The sequence below is a fragment of the Engystomops pustulosus genome, chromosome 11 (genome assembly GCF_040894005.1).
Source record: "Engystomops pustulosus chromosome 11, aEngPut4.maternal, whole genome shotgun sequence".
Lineage (NCBI taxonomy): Eukaryota > Metazoa > Chordata > Amphibia > Anura > Leptodactylidae > Engystomops > Engystomops pustulosus.
In genome coordinates this window covers 91,212,267-91,230,784 of record NC_092421.1, presented here as the reverse complement: position 1 = coordinate 91,230,784, position 18,518 = coordinate 91,212,267, and the positions used below count along the sequence as shown (strand labels likewise).

General features: G+C 50.4%; 1 protein-coding gene across 1 annotated transcript in view; it reads left to right on the top strand.

Moving 5' to 3' along the window:
- The first annotated feature begins 768 nt into the window (after nt 1–768).
- The window catches only part of TNFRSF1A (TNF receptor superfamily member 1A), a 46,337-nt gene continuing 28,587 nt past the window's right edge, over nt 769–18,518 (top strand). Inside the window, exons 1-3 of the mRNA XM_072131401.1 lie at nt 769–1,027; nt 5,632–5,839; nt 10,518–10,646. Of these exons, the coding sequence (XP_071987502.1) occupies nt 1,007–1,027; nt 5,632–5,839; nt 10,518–10,646 (358 nt within the window). The 5' untranslated portion in view covers nt 769–1,006. The remainder of the gene's footprint in view (nt 1,028–5,631; nt 5,840–10,517; nt 10,647–18,518) is intronic.

Sequence of the window (18,518 nt, the reverse complement as noted above, 5' to 3'; positions counted from 1 at the left end):
CTCCGCTCCCCCTCTCTCGGCCTCCGCTCCCCCTCTCTCGGCCTCCGCTCCCCCCTCTCGGCCTCCGCTCCCCCCTCTCGGCCTCCTTCCCCCTCTCTCGGCCTCCTTCCCTCTCTCGGGCTCCGCTCCCCCCTCTCGGCCTCGTTCCCTCTCTCGGGCTCCTCTCCCCCTCTCGGCCTCCTTCCCTCTCTCGGGCTCTTCTCCCCCCTCTCGGCCTCCTTCCCTCTCTCGGGCTCCTCTCCCCCCTCTCGGGCTCCGCTCCCCCTCTCTCGGCCTCCGCTCCCCCTCTCTCGGCCTCCGCTCCCCCCTCTCGGCCTCCGCTCCCCCCTCTCGGCCTCCGCTCCCCCCTCTCGGCCTCCTTCCCCCTCTCTCGGCCTCCTTCCCTCTCTCGGGCTCCGCTCCCCCCTCTCGGCCTCGTTCCCTCTCTCGGGCTCCTCTCCCCCTCTCGGCCTCCTTCCCTCTCTCGGGCTCCGCTCCCCCCTCTCGGCCTCGTTCCCTCTCTCGGGCTCCTCTCCCCCCTCTCGGCCTCGTTCCCTCTCTCGGGCTCCGCTCCCCCCTCTCGGCCTCCTTCCCTCTCTCGGGCTACGCTCCCCCCTCTCGGCCTCCTTCCCTCTCTCGGGCTCTTCTCCCCCTCTCGGCCTCCTTCCCTCTCTCGGGCTCCGCTCCCCCCTCTCTCGGGCTCCGCTCCCCCCTCTCGGCCTCCTTCCCTCTCTCGGGCTCTGCTCCCCCCTCTCGGCCTCTCCCTGCAGCACATCCGCCTCCTCATCTGTAGCTTTGTCACTTCCTGAGTTTCTCTGTCTCCGGGATACTCTGTGATCGGGGAGGAGGAGGAACAAGTCAGGGCAGAGGTGAGGGCTGGGAGCCCTTCTAGGATCTGACATGAGGTTGGGGGCTCCTGTACCGGCAGGGGGTAAAGGTCACACTGGAATGTAAAGACTGAAGAGCGGAGTTCACCTCGTCCGGAGTCTCAGATAAAATGCAGACTGTGCGCTGGAAATAAGGGAAGATGAGTGGGCTCTACGCGGCGGTGAGTAACGGGGGGCTACGTGTCACCCCCATATCACGACATAGGGGAATGAGGCGCATACACCCCCAAATCTACTCAGAGCCACCAAATTACTGCACCAAGTGCAGGAACAATACTGGAATCCCTTCAATGTCCAGTACATTTTACTGGTTTCCCATTGGGAGTACGTTCCGGTGCAGCAGAGCTGAGTTTGTTACTGTGGAACTGATTCTACTAGAATAACTTATCTATTACTCTACACAAGAAATAGACCAATTACACATTCAGCTCTGCTACATCAGAATACACAACATTTACTCCCAGTAATAGAGAAGTAGTAGAGTTGTGTTTGCCATCAACACAAATTAGTTCTAATAATAAAGATGACAGAGATACATTGTACACATTCACCTCTGCTATATACAGTCACGCTGTCTGCCCGGCATAAAATAATGTAGTAGTGCGCAATTTGCTGTAGAAACCAGCTACTATGCTGCACAAGAGACAGTGAAATTACACAACCAGCTCTGCTATATCTCTATATTATGTATCTTTATACACCGTTAGCTCCTAATTTACAATAAAATGCAGATGTAGCAGAGCTCTTTGTGTTTTGGCTGCGGTATACTCACAAATGTAGCAGAGTGGAGTTTGTGTTTTGGTTCACAACGATGCGGCTTTCTATGCAGGTTGCTCTTCTCACGATGACTCAACACAATAGAAGACAAATCCATTACTGCTACATCTGTTTTATTTATTGTTCTACGCACAGATGTAGCAGAGCTGAGTGGGTTTTAAGCATCATTTCTCGTAATGCCATGATGTGTTGTCTACGGCTTACAATAAGGAGCCTTCTACTAAGACATGACAAGGCACTAATAAAACAGCTCTGCTACATCTGTAATGGGCAAATATTAACTAAAGGGTTTGTGTTTAAGTTCATCTTAATCTTTAGATTAGATGTCATCTATAGATGTAGCAGAGATGAATTTGTGTTGGTTACATACTAAAGTTGTCTACAGATGTAGCAGAGAGGAATCTGTTTTGGTACATAGTCAGGTGTTGAAACCTTCTGGGGTTTTGTGGAGGACTCTACGTAGCACAATTATAATCCACCAAAAAACTGGTGAATGACAAATCCAGCTCTGCTACATCTTCAATATGTAACATTGACTATATGATCCAAATCCATGTAGATATAGCAGTGCTGAGTTTGCTTTGACCTTATTATCTATGCAAATCTAAAAGAGTGACTACAATAACAAAGCCGGCTCTGCTACACCTTGTCATAACCCGGCTCTGCTACACCTTGTCATTACCCGGCTCTGCTACACCTTGTCATTACCCGGCTCTGCTACACCTTGTCATTACCCGGCTCTGCTACACCTTGTCATTACCCGGCTCTGCTACACCTTGTCATTACCCGGCTCTGCTGCACCTTGTCATTACCCGGCTCTGCTACACCTTGTCATAACCCGGCTCTGCTACACCTTGTCATTACCCGGCTCTGCTACACCTTGTCATTACCCGGCTCTGCTGCACCTTGTCATTACACGGCTCTGCTACACCTTGTCATTACCCGGCTCTGCTGCACCTTGTCATTACCCGGCTCTGCTGCACCTTGTCATTACCCGGCTCTGCTACACCTTGTCATTACACGGCTCTGCTACACCTTGTCATTACCCGGCTCTGCTACACCTTGTCATTACCCGGCTCTGCTACACCTTGTCATTACACGGCTCTGCTACACCTTGTCATTACCCGGCTCTGCTGCACCTTGTCATTACCCGGCTCTGCTACACCTTGTCATTACCCGGCTCTGCTACACCTTGTCATTACCCGGCTCTGCTACACCTTGTCATTACCCGGCTCTGCTACACCTTGTCATTACCCGGCTCTGCTACACCTTGTCATTACCCGGCTCTGCTACACCTTGTCATTACCCGGCTCTGCTACACCTTGTCATAACCCGGCTCTGCTGCACCTTGTCATTACACGGCTCTGCTACACCTTGTCATTACCCGGCTCTGCTGCACCTTGTCATTACCCGGCTCTGCTGCACCTTGTCATTACCCGGCTCTGCTACACCTTGTCATTACACGGCTCTGCTACACCTTGTCATTACCCGGCTCTGCTACACCTTGTCATTACCCGGCTCTGCTACACCTTGTCATTACACGGCTCTGCTACACCTTGTCATTACCCGGCTCTGCTACACCTTGTCATTACCCGGCTCTGCTACACCTTGTCATTACCCGGCTCTGCTGCACCTTGTCATTACACGGCTCTGCTACACCTTGTCATTACCCGGCTCTGCTGCACCTTGTCATTACCCGGCTCTGCTGCACCTTGTCATTACACGGCTCTGCTGCACCTTGTCATTACCCGGCTCTGCTACACCTTGTCATTACCCGGCTCTGCTACACCTTGTCATTACCCGGCTCTGCTGCACCTTGTCATTACACGGCTCTGCTACACCTTGTCATTACCCGGCTCTGCTACACCTTGTCATTACACGGCTCTGCTACACCTTGTCATTACCCGGCTCTGCTGCACCTTGTCATTACCCGGCTCTGCTGCACCTTGTCATTACCCGGCTCTGCTACACCTTGTCATTACCCGGCTCTGCTACACCTTGTCATTACCCGGCTCTGCTACACCTTGTCATTACCCGGCTCTGCTACACCTTGTCATTACCCGGCTCTGCTACACCTTGTCATTACCCGGCTCTGCTACACCTTGTCATAACCCGGCTCTGCTGCACCTTGTCATTACCCGGCTCTGCTACACCTTGTCATTACCCGGCTCTGCTACACCTTGTCATTACCCGGCTCTGCTACACCTTGTCATTACCCGGCTCTGCTACACCTTGTCATAACCCGGCTCTGCTACACCTTGTCATTACCCGGCTCTGCTGCACCTTGTCATTACACGGCTCTGCTGCACCTTGTCATTACCCGGCTCTGCTGCACCTTGTCATTACCCGGCTCTGCTGCACCTTGTCATTACCCGGCTCTGCTACACCTTGTCATTACCCGGCTCTGCTACACCTTGTCATTACCCGGCTCTGCTACACCTTGTCATTACCCGGCTCTGCTACACCTTGTCATTACACGGCTCTGCTACACCTTGTCATTACCCGGCTCTGCTACACCTTGTCATTACCCGGCTCTGCTACACCTTGTCATTACCCGGCTCTGCTACACCTTGTCATTACCCGGCTCTGCTGCACCTTGTCATTACCCGGCTCTGCTGCACCTTGTCATTACCCGGCTCTGCTGCACCTTGTCATTACCCGGCTCTGCTGCACCTTGTCATTACCCGGCTCTGCTACACCTTGTCATTACCCGGCTCTGCTACACCTTGTCATTACCCGGCTCTGCTACACCTTGTCATTACCCGGCTCTGCTACACCTTGTCATAACCCGGCTCTGCTACACCTTGTCATTACCCGGCTCTGCTACACCTTGTCATTACCCGGCTCTGCTGCACCTTGTCATTACACGGCTCTGCTGCACCTTGTCATTACCCGGCTCTGCTGCACCTTGTCATTACCCGGCTCTGCTGCACCTTGTCATTACCCGGCTCTGCTGCACCTTGTCATTACACGGCTCTGCTGCACCTTGTCATTACCCGGCTCTGCTACACCTTGTCATTACCCGGCTCTGCTACACCTTGTCATTACCCGGCTCTGCTACACCTTGTCATTACCCGGCTCTGCTACACCTTGTCATTACCCGGCTCTGCAGGCTCATTCCAGTCAGTGAAGCAATTCTCTCTCCGCAGTCTCTGCTTCCTGGATTAGGAAATCTGCTTGTATTACGGGAAATGGCAGGCATGCTGCTTGTACAATACATGGACTGTACTACAACCCCCATCCTCCACCAATGGCTTCTGCAGATGGGGGAAACATGTATATCTAGCACAGGAGGAGACATCTGTGAATAAGTTATTTTTACAAGGAAACCGGACACAGATTTTACCCTATTAAATCAGGAAGAGGATGAAACGTCCCTTCATGTGAGAATAAGCAGAGAAGAGATGGATTTTACCTGAGATGAGTCAAGTTTAGAGTCTGCATGTGAAGAGTCACTGTGGACGCTGCTGCTGGCGTCATATTAAAAACAGGAATTTTTAAAGCTGAAGATATCGGCACGTAAAGAAAGATGGGAATTAGATTTTTATCTGTATCTGACGTTTCTATCCTCGTCTTTACCTTCCTGTTTCTGGTTTTTGGTTGCTTCAGAACCAAAGATAGAGGCATCAGAAATGACACTCCCTAAACTCGACTCATCTCAGGCAAATTCTGAGATTTAACAGAAAAGAGGGAATTTGGGGAAGGACATTTCATTCCCAACCTGAGAGGCGGCACGTATGACAGGTCAAATCTGATGACAGGTCAAAGTAGAACAACATGGCTGCTTTCTTCCAAAAACGGTGCTCCACCAGATGCTCCTCTATCAGAGAGAATAAGCTGTGGACGGGCTTGGTGCTGGTGCTTTTTCTTTTTGGTTTCTTATAGCCTCTGATGTGCATGACCCCCCCCCCCATCTCCCCCCCCCCCCCCTCTCGCCATATTTCTTAAAAAATTCTTTTTGCTGAAGCATAGTTTTAACCCCTTGCAGATCTCCATATTCTGGCTTCTCCCCGTCATTTGCCACGCGTTGGACATCCCGTCAGCGCCGGCTCTGCTTGTCCGTGGTCGGCCGGTGGGGCTCGGCAGTTCTACTCTCAGGCACAAGAGATCCGAGATGTTGAATGGAAACGTGGTCTGCAAAGAAGATGAGTACAGGCCGAGGAACAGAAATTTCTGCTGCAACAAATGTCTGGCCGGTGAGTATCCGAGCGAATGGCGGAGGCGGTCATGTGATCTAATTCTGGTTCTGGACCTGGTAGAGGGAATATTGGGCAGTCCCACCGAACATCAGGAACCTCTAGTCGTGCATCATAGACAGTCATGAAGAGCGACTAAAGAAGATCAGGTCAATCCAAGATATTAACTATTCGCTGGTTAGAGATGAAACAAATCATTTGCCTTTTTTCCGATTTTTTCCTGATTTATTGGTTGGGGATCAGAATTTCTTCCAAGAATTTCATTGATTTCATGTAAATGACGGGTGCCAGGAAAGGAGCCGCTGCTTTCCAGCACAATTGTTAGGGATCAACATCTTCCAAGGCAAAGGAAAGTTTCCGTAGGAAGCGGAAGCAGCTGAGGCGCTCCACGTATTGTGAGGACACTCGGGGGTCAGCGTCCAGGAGCGGGGGCAGAATATTTCTCACTGGCTTTGAGATAAGTAGATCCCTCATTGGTATGGAGATGAGATGATCACTGGTATCGGGATAAATCGGCTCATCATTGCTATGGCGATAAGTCCAGTTATTTACTGACTAATTGTAACCCTGGATACTTCGTCAGATCACCTTGGTCCCTATAATCACCTGAATCTAAAGGTTTAGGAAGAGTTAATGCATTTCCTCTCTCCTGCACCCCACCATGAAGTGACCACTGATGGTGGTCAGGGACGTGGACTAAGGTGGTCACAACGGAAATAAGAAAAATGGGAAGTCGTTAACTGAGGACAGTCCCTGGTACATCCCACATCCAATCAGCCACATGAGTTATTGTCGAACCAGAGTGGGGAACCTGAGGAAGCCCAAGGAGGTCAGGCTCACTTTTAGGACTAGCACAGTTCTCCACAAGGTTAGCTCTTTGTCAGATGTTCCACCCGTGACTCGCCAACTCCCATGGTCACACCCCACACAAAGCTGTTGTAGTCAGGCGGAGCTGCTCACCGTGCGGCTGGGGTCTGTGGCAGCTCATAGGTGCCCGCTCTGCAGTGTGAGGGTGACTGAAGCTCATGGGTAATGACAGTCCTGGCCGGGGGGTGAGGAGAATCGGGGGTTATTGTAAAGATCAATGTTTTAAGTGTAAAATGCAAGAAAAAGACTATAAAAGTTCTGGCCTCATGGATGCGCAGCGCCCCATTACCATGTCTGATGATGGACCACACGGTCCCAGATCACGGACTAGCAGTGTCTCTATAAAAGCTGCGTGACCACAACATTCACTATTTATAATAATCAATGGGGCAGATTTACTTACCCGGCCCATTTGCGATCCAGCGGCGCGTTCTCTGCACAGGATTCGGGTCCGGCTGGGATTTAAGATGGTAGTTCCTCCGGCGTCCACCAGGTGGCGCTGCTGCGCCGAAAATAATCTTAACGCCCCGGAATGCACCATCCCATAGCAGGTGAAGGTGAGCGCTTCCCAAGCGACACATTTCGGTTTTTAAATGCGGCGGTTTTTCCGAATACGTCGGGTTTTCATTCGGCCACGCCCCCCCCATTTCTGTCGCGCGCATGCCGGCCCCGATGCGCCACAATCCGATCGCGTGCGCCAAAAACCCGGGGCAATTCATGTACAAGCGGCGCAAATCGGAAATATTCGGGTAACACGTCGGGAAAACGCGAATCGGGCCGTTAGTAAATGACCCCCAATGTCTGAGCCCACAATCCTGGCAACGCCCTGAGCTCATATACAGGTGACAGTCTCATCCTGATACACGTACATCCTGTATATACATACAGAAGTATCCTGGGAGAACTATAAGGGGCACAGCACAGCATAGCAGCTTAAGGCCTCGCGCATGAACACAAATGGGGTAACAGCTGCCGATGGAGATAGGAGGGGTGACCAACATTCACCTGTCCGAAAACGGGCCACAAACCCTATGGGGCAAATTTACTTACCCGGCCCATTCGCGATCCAGCGGCGCGTTCTCTGCTCTGGATTCGGGTCCGGCCAGGATCTATGAAGGCAGTTCCTCCGCCGTCCACCAGGTGGCGCTGCTGCGCTGAAAGTCATCTCATCGCGCCGGAATGCACCACCTCGGACCAGGTGAAGGTGAGCGCTCCCCAAGCGACACTTTTGCGGTTTTTAAATGCGGCGGTTTTTCCGAATACGTCGGGTTTTCGTTCGGCCACGCCCCCCGATTTCCGTTGCGCGCATGCCGGCGCCGATGCGCCACAATCCGATCGCGTGCGCCACAATCCCGGGGCAATTCAGGTACAATCGGCGCAAATCGGAAATATTCGGGTAACACGTCGGGAAAACGCGAATCGGGCCCTTAGTAAATGACCCCTATGTGTCTTGGTTGTGTCCATGGAGCAGTGTCCCCTAACAGAGCCCCGCAGTGTCCCCTAACAGAGCCCCGCAGTGTCCCCTAACAGAGCCCCGCAGTGCCCCCTTACAGAGCCCCGCAGTGTCCCCTAACAGAGCCCCACAGTGTCCCCTAACAGAGCCCCACAGTGTCCCCTAACAGAGCCCCACAGTGTCCCCTAACAGAGCCCCACAGTGTCCCCTAACAGAGCCCCACAGTGTCCCCTAACAGAGCCCCACAGTGTCCCCTAACAGAGCCCCACAGTGTCCCATAACAGAGCCCCACAGTGTCCCCTAACAGAGCCCCACAGTGTCCCCTAACAGAGCCCCACAGTGTCCCCTAACAGAGCCCCACAGTGTCCCCTAACAGAGCCCCACAGTGTCCCCTAACAGAGCCCCACAGTGTCCCCTAACAGAGCCCCACAGTGTCCCCTAACAGAGCCCCACAGTGTCCCCTAACAGAGCCCCACAGTGTCCCCTAACAGAGCCCCACAGTGTCCCCTAACAGAGCCCCACAGTGTCCCCTAACAGAGCCCCGCAGTGTCCCCTAACAGAGCCCCGCAGTGTCCCCTAACAGAGCCCCACAGTGTCCCCTAACAGAGCCCCACAGTGTCCCTAACAGAGCCCCACAGTGTCCCCTAACAGAGCCCCACAGTGTCCCCTAACAGAGCCCCACAGTGTCCCCTAACAGAGCCCCACAGTGTCCCCTAACAGAGCCCCACAGTGTCCCCTAACAGAGCCCCACAGTGTCCCCTAACAGAGCCCCACAGTGTCCCCTAACAGAGCCCCACAGTGCCCCATAACAGAGCCCCGCAGTGCCCCATAACAGAGCCCCGCAGTGTCCCATAACAGAGCCCCACAGTGTCCCATAACAGAGCCCCACAGTGTCCCATAACAGAGCCCCGCAGTGTCCCCTAACAGAGCCCCGCAGTGTCCCCTAACAGAGCCCCGCAGTGTCCCCTAACAGAGCCCCACAGTGTCCCCTAACAGAGCCCCACAGTGTCCCCTAACAGAGCCCCACAGTGTCCCCTAACAGGAGCCCCACAGTGTCCCATAACAGAGCCCCACAGTGTCCCCTAACAGAGCCCCACAGTGTCCCATAACAGAGCCCCGCAGTGTCCCCTAACAGAGCCCCGCAGTGTCCCCTAACAGAGCCCCGCAGTGTCCCCTAACAGAGCCCCGCAGTGTCCCCTAACAGAGCCCCGCAGTGTCCCCTAACAGAGCCCCGCAGTGTCCCCTAACAGAGCCCCACAGTGTCCCCTAACAGAGCCCCACAGTGTCCCCTAACAGAGCCCCACAGTGTCCCCTAACAGAGCCCCACAGTGTCCCCTAACAGAGCCCCACAGTGTCCCCTAACAGAGCCCCACAGTGTCCCCTAACAGAGCCCCACAGTGTCCCCTAACAGAGCCCCACAGTGTCCCCTAACAGAGCCCCACAGTGTCCCCTAACAGAGCCCCACAGTGTCCCCTAACAGAGCCCCACAGTGTCCCCTAACAGAGCCCCACAGTGTCCCCTAACAGAGCCCCACAGTGTCCCCTAACAGAGCCCCACAGTGTCCCCTAACAGAGCCCCGCAGTGTCCCCTAACAGAGCCCCACAGTGTCCCCTAACAGAGCCCCACAGTGTCCCATAACAGAGCCCCACAGTGTCCCAGAAACCACCTAAAAATTCTATTGAATAATTTACTGATTTTGAGGAGAAAGTGAAACATACATGATGGGCGCCAGTAACCAATGGGGGTCCCCAGCTTTATTAAAGGGGAATCGGTAGGAGCTCCATTAGATTGACTTGGCATCTGCAGTAGCTAAAGGAATGTTGTATGACTCCGGATACATGTGGGTTGCCAAGATTAGTGGGAATTAAGAGGCGGAATCCGTACGGACCGTCCCCGAGGCGCCTGAAGAAGTGCCAGGCCGACAAAACGGAAAACAAACAAAAATCCTTCAAAGATAAAGAGTTCAATGACTTAAAGAGAAACTTAAAAACCCCTGCCAAGATTTCCTAATATCGTCTTACGACACCTAAGGACACACCTGAGCGCCATCACTGGCGATCCTGTAATCTGTCCCAGAAGTCTCATGGGGGATGCATAATTAGACTGAATCACTGAGTCCCTCCTGTCCTTGTACTTCAATCCACACATAAATATTTAATTCTGAGCTGAAAATACATTGAATCCACTGAACATCATGAGGAATCTTCTGTAAGCTCCTAATGTCAGTCCACCCCCAGAAACCAGAAATAGAAGATGAGTTCAGTCAAGGACCAGATATCAGAAAGTTCCAGCTGACCGGAGCTCATTGCTGTAAAATACAGTAGTATCATCTGACTGACATCTGCTGTATCTCTTCAGGTTATAAGGTGGCCCAGGACTGTCCACGAGAAGGACTGAAAACTGAATGTGCAACGTGTGAAGACGGACAGTACACAAAATATCCACACGGCGATCACAGCTGTGAGGACTGTACAGAATGTCTAACCCGTAAGTAAAGACCTGACACATCCTCTATATACTACAGCACACAGGAGACACATCCTCTATATACTACACCACACAGGAGGAGAGCCGACACATCCTCCATATACTACACCACACAGGAGGAGAGCCGACACATCCTCTATATACTACACCACATAGGAGGAGAGCCGACACATCCTCTATATACTACAGCACACAGGAGACACATCCTCTATATACTACAGCACACAGGAGACACATCCTCTATATACTACACCACACAGGAGGAGAGCCGACACATCCTCCATATACTACACCACACAGGAGGAGAGCCGACACATCCTCTATATACTACACCACACAGGAGGAGGAGACACATCCTCTATATACTACACCACACAGGAGGAGAGACAACACATCCTCTATATACTACACCACACAGGAGGAGAGCCGACACATCCTCTATATACTACACCACACAGGAGGAGAGCCGACACATCCTCCATATACTACATCACACAGGAGACACATCCTCTATATACTACACCACACAGGAGACACATCCTCTATATACTACACCACACAGGAGGAGAGCCGACATATCCTCTATATACTACACCACACAGGAGGAGAGCCGACACATCCTCTATATACTACACCACACAGGAGACACATCCTCTATATACTACACCACACAGGAGACACATCCTCTATATACTACAGCACACAGGAGACACATCCTCTATATACTACACCACACAGGAGGAGAGCCAACACATCCTCCATATACTACACCACACAGGAGGAGAGCCGACACATCCTCTATATACTACACCACACAGGAGGAGAGCCGACACATCCTCTATATACTACACCACACAGGAGACACATCCTCTATATACTACAGCACACAGGAGACACATCCTCTATATACTACACCACACAGGAGACACATCCTCTATATACTACAGCACACAGGAGACACATCCTCTATATACTACACCACACAGGAGACACATCCTCTATATACTACACCACACAGGAGACACATTCTCTATATACTACAGCACACAGGAGACACATCCTCTATATACTACACCACACAGGAGGAGAGCTGACACATCCTCTATATACTACACCACACAGGAGGAGAGACAACACATCCTCTATATACTACACCAGGAGGAGAGCTGACACATCCTCTATATACTACACCACACAGGAGGAGAGCCAACACATCCTCTATATACTACACCACACAGGAGACACATCCTCTATATACTACACCACACAGGAGGAGAGCTGACACATCCTCTATATACTACACCACACAGGAGGAGGAGACACATCCTCTATATACTACACCACACGGGAGGAGAGCCGACACATCCTCTATATACTACACCACACAGGAGGAGAGCTGACACATCCTCTATATACTACACCACACAGGAGGAGAGCAGACACATCCTCTATATACTACAGCACACAGGAGACACATCCTCTATATACTACACCACACGGGAGGAGAGCCGACACATCCTCTATATACTACACCACACAGGAGGAGAGGAGACACATCCTCTATATACTACACCACACAGGAGGAGAGCTCAGACATCTTCTGTATACTACACCACACAGGAGGAGAGCTGACACATCCTCTATATACTACACCACACAGGAGGAGAGCTGACACATCCTCTATATACTACACCACACAGGAGGAGAGCTGACACATCCTCTATATACTACGCCACACAGGAGGAGAGCCGACACATCCTCTATATACTACACCACACAGGAGGAGAGCTGACACATCCTCTATATACTACACCACACAGGAGGAGAGACAACACATCCTCTATATACTACACCACACAGGAGGAGAGACAACACATCCTCTATATACTACACCACACAGGAGGAGAGCTGACACATCCTCTATATACTACACCACACAGGAGGAGGAGACACATCCTCTATATACTACACCACACAGGAGGAGAGCCGACACATCCTCTATATACTACACCACACAGGAGGACAGCCGACACATCCTCTATATACTACAGCACACAGGAGACACATCCTCTATATACTACACCACACAGGAGGAGAGACAACACATCCTCTATATCAGTGATTTTCAACCTTTTTTGAGCCGCGGCACACTTTTTATACTTAGAAAATCCTCGGGCACACCACCAACCAAAATAGCACAAAAACAGTCATATTATATACATATGGTTAATAATATAGATTCTAAATTTATTTTACTCACTCAGTGTGAAACCTGGGCCTGTTTCGATAAACACAAAAGGGATATCCTGGCAGGAATGGTGGAAAGACACACACGAAGCTCTTCCTCAGCAGTTCTCAGTTTCTCCCTGTTTTTAGTATATGGTGCTGATTATTATGTGGCTCATATACTGCAATATAAAGGGGTACAATGAGAAGTACTATGGCCATGAGGCCAGAGTACAAGTGCCAGCTCATATATACAGCATATGAGCTGGTACTTGTAGTACCCCAGCCTCATGACTATAGTATTTCTCATTGTTATATGCAGTATACTGCTGGAGTACTACAAGTACCAGCTCATATGCTGAGTATTCTGCCAACAGTTCATATACTCAGGCGAAAGCTCATATAGTCAGCATTATTGGTGGGCATTACCTTGGTGGCGGGCAAATGCGAGAGTTTCTCCGCTCTCAGGATGATGCGCCGGCCTCGGTGATGTCATTTTGTCGCGCGCGGTTCAAAGCTTGTGCATGTGTTATTGTACACGTCTCCTACATTGTAAAAAGCCGTGACTGCACATCGCTGTGCATTGCCAGGAAACAAAACACAGGGGGCACCATAGTTTGGGGAACTTTCCCCGCGGCACACCTGACCATGTGTCGTGGCACACTAGTGTGCCACGGCACACTGGTTGAAAATCGCTGCTCTATATACTACACCACACAGGAGGAGAGCCGACACATCCTCTATATACTACACCACACAGGAGGAGGAGACACATCCTCTATATACTACACCACACAGGAGGAGAGCTGCCACATCCTCTATATACTACACCACACAGGAGATCTGATACATCCTCTATATACTACACCAGACAGGAGGAGGAGACACATCCTCTATATATTACACCATACAGGAGACACATCCTCTATATACTACACCACACAGGAGGAGGAGACACATCCTCTATATACTACACCACACAGGAGGAGAGCTGCCACATCCTCTATATACTACACCACACAGGAGATCTGATACATCCTCTATATACTACACCAGACAGGAGGAGGAGACACATCCTCTATATACTACACCACACAGGAGACACATCCTCTATATACTACACCACACAGGAGGAGGAGACACATCCTCTATATACTACACCACACAGGAGGAGAGCTGCCACATCCTCTATATACTACACCACACAGGAGGAGAGCCGACACATCCTCTATATACTACACCACACAGGAGGAGGAGACACATCCTCTATATACTACACCACACAGGAGATCTGATACATCATCTATATACTACACCAGACAGGAGGAGGAGACACATCCTCTATATACTACACCACACAGGAGACACATCCTCTATATACTACACCACACAGGAGACACATCCTCTATATACTACACCACACAGGAGGAGAGCCGACATATCCTCTATATACTACACCACACAGGAGGAGGAGACACATCCTCTATATACTACACCACACAGGAGGAGGAGACACATCCTCTATATACTACACCACACAGGAGGAGGAGACACATCCTCTATATACTACACCACACAGGAGGAGAGCCGACACATCCTCTATATACTACACCACACAGGAGGAGAGCCGACACATCCTCCATATACTACACCACACAGGAGGAGAGCTGACACATCCTCTATACTACACCACACAGGAGGAGAGCTGACACATCCTCTATACTACACCACACAGGAGGAGAGCTGACACATCCTCTATATATTACACCACACAGGAGACACATCCTCTATATATTACAGCACACAGGAGGAGAGCCGTCACATCCTCTATATACTACAGCACACAAGAGACACATCCTCTTTATACTACACCACACAGGAGACACATCCTCTATATACTACACCACACAGGAGGAGAGCCGACACATCCTCTATATACTGCACCACACAGAAGGAGAGCTGACACATCCTCTATATACTACACCACACAGGAGGAGAGCCGACACATCCTCTATATACTACACCACACAGGAGGAGAGCCGACACATCCTCTATATACTACACCACAGGAGACACATCCTCTATATACTACACCACACAGGAGGAGAGCCGACACATCCTCTATATACTACACCACACAGGAGGAGAGCTGACACATCCTCTATATACTACACCACACAGGAGATCTGATACATCCTCTATATACTACACCACACAGGAGGAGGAGACACATCCTCTATATACTAAACCACACAGGAGGAGAGACAACACATCCTCTATATACTCCACCACACAGGAGAGCCGACACATCCTCCATATACTACACCACACAGGAGGAGAGCTGACACATCCTCTATATACTCCACCACACAGGAGGAGAGACAACACATCCTCTATATACTACACCACACAGGAGGAGAGCTGACACATCCTCTATATACTCCACCACACAGGAGGAGAGACAACACATCCTCTATATACTACAGCACACAGGAGGAGAGACAACACATCCTCTATATACTACACCACACAGGAGGAGAGCCGACATATCCTCTATATACTACACCACACAGGAGGAGAGCAGACGCATCCTCTATATACTACAGCACACAGGAGGAGAGCTGACACATCCTCTATATACTACACCACACAGGAGGAGAGCCGACATATCCTCTATATACTACACCACACAGGAGGAGAGCAGACGCATCCTCTATATACTACACCACACAGGAGGAGAGCCGACACATCCTCTATATACTACACCACACAGGAGGAGAGCCGACACATCCTCCATATACTACACCACACAGGAGGAGAGCTGACACATCCTCTATACTACACCACACAGGAGGAGAGCTGACACATCCTCTATACTACACCACACAGGAGGAGAGCTGACACATCCTCTATATATTACACCACACAGGAGACACATCCTCTATATATTACAGCACACAGGAGGAGAGCCGACACATCCTCTATATACTACAGCACACAAGAGACACATCCTCTTTATACTACACCACACAGGAGACACATCCTCTATATACTACACCACACAGGAGGAGAGCCGACACATCCTCTATATACTGCACCACACAGAAGGAGAGCTGACACATCCTCTATATACTACACCACACAGGAGGAGAGCCGACACATCCTCTATATACTACACCACACAGGAGGAGAGACAACACATCCTCTATATACTACACCACACAGGAGGAGAGCTGACACATCCTCTATATACTACACCACACAGGAGATCTGATACATCCTCTATATACTACACCACACAGGAGGAGGAGACACATCCTCTATATACTAAACCACACAGGAGGAGAGACAACACATCCTCTATATACTCCACCACACAGGAGGAGAGCCGACACATCCTCCATATACTACACCACACAGGAGGAGAGCTGACACATCCTCTATATACTCCACCACACAGGAGGAGAGACAACACATCCTCTATATACTACACCACACAGGAGGAGAGCTGACACATCCTCTATATACTCCACCACACAGGAGGAGAGACAACACATCCTCTATATACTACAGCACACAGGAGGAGAGACAACACATCCTCTATATACTACAGCACACAGGAGGAGAGCTGACACATCCTCTATATACTACACCACACAGGAGGAGAGACAACACATCCTCTATATACTGCACCACACAGGAGGAGAGCCGACACATCCTACATATACTACACCACAAAGGAGGAGAGCTGACACATCCTCTATATACTACACCACACAGGAGATCTGATACATCCTCTATATACTACACCACACAGGAGGAGAGCTGACACATCCTCTATATACTACACCACACTGGAGGAGAGCCGACACATCCTCTATATACTACAGCACACAGGAGACACATCCTCTATATACTACAGCACACAGGAGACACATCCTCTATATACTACAGCACACAGGAGACACATCCTCTATATACTACACCACACAGGAGGAGAGCCAACACATCCTCCATATACTACACCACACAGGAGGAGAGCCGACACATCCTCTATATACTACACCACACAGGAGGAGAGCCGACACATCCTCCATATACTACACCACACAGGAGGAGAGCCGACACATCCTCTACATACTACACCACACAGGAGGAGAGCCGACACATCCTCTATATACTACACCACACAGGAGGAGAGCCGACACATCCTCTATATACTACACCACACAGGAGATCTGATACATCCTCTATATACTACACCACACAGGAGGAGAGCCGACACATCCTCTATATACTACACCACACAAAAGGAGAGCTGACACATCCTCTATATACTACACCACACAGGAGGAGAGCTGACACATCCTCTATATACTACACCACACAGGAGATCTGATACATCCTCTATATACTACACCACACAGGAGGAGGAGACACATCCTCTATATACTACACCACACAGGAGGAGAGACAACACATCCTCTATATACTACAGCACACAGGAGGAGAGCTGACACATCCTCTATATACTACAGCACACAGGAGGAGAGCTGACACATCCTCTATATACTACACCACACAGGAGACGCATCCTCCATATACTACACCACACAGGAGGAGAGCCGACGCATCCTCTATATACTACAACACACAGGAGGAGAGCCGACACATCCTCTATATACTACAGCACACAGGAGACACATCCTCCATATACTACACCACACAGGAGACACATCCTCTATATACTACAGCACACAGGAGACACATCCTCTATATACTACAGCACACAGGAGACACATCCTCTATATACTACACCACACAGGAGGAGAGCTCAGACATCTTCTGTACACTACACCACACAGGAGGAGAGCTGACACATCCTCTATATACTACAGCACACAGGAGGAGAGCCGACACATCCTCTATACACTACACCACACAGGAGGAGAGCCGACGCATCCTCCATATACTACACCACACAGGAGACACATCCTCTATATACTACACCACACAGGAGACACATCCTCCATATACTACACCACACAGGAGACACATCCTCTATATACTACAGCACACAGGAGGAGAGCCGACACATCCTCTATACACTACACCACACAGGAGGAGAGACAACACATCCTCTATATACTACACCACACAGGAGGAGAGCTGACACATCCTCTATATACTCCACCACACAGGAGGAGAGACAACACATCCTCTATATACTACAGCACACAGGAGGAGAGACAACACATCCTCTATATACTACACCACACAGGAGGAGAGCCGACACATCCTCTATATACTACACCACATAGGAGGAGAGCCGACACATCCTCCATATACTACACCACACAGGAGGAGAGCCGACACATCCTCTATATACTACACCACACAGGAGGAGAGCCGACGCATCCTCCATATACTACACCACACAGGAGACACATCCTCTATATACTACACCACACAGGAGACACATCCTCCATATACTACACCACACAGGAGACACATCCTCTATATACTACACCACACAGGAGACACATCCTCTATATACTCCACCACACAGGAGACACATCCTCCATATACTCCACCACACAGGAGACACATTCTCTATATACTCCACCACACAGGAGACACATTCTC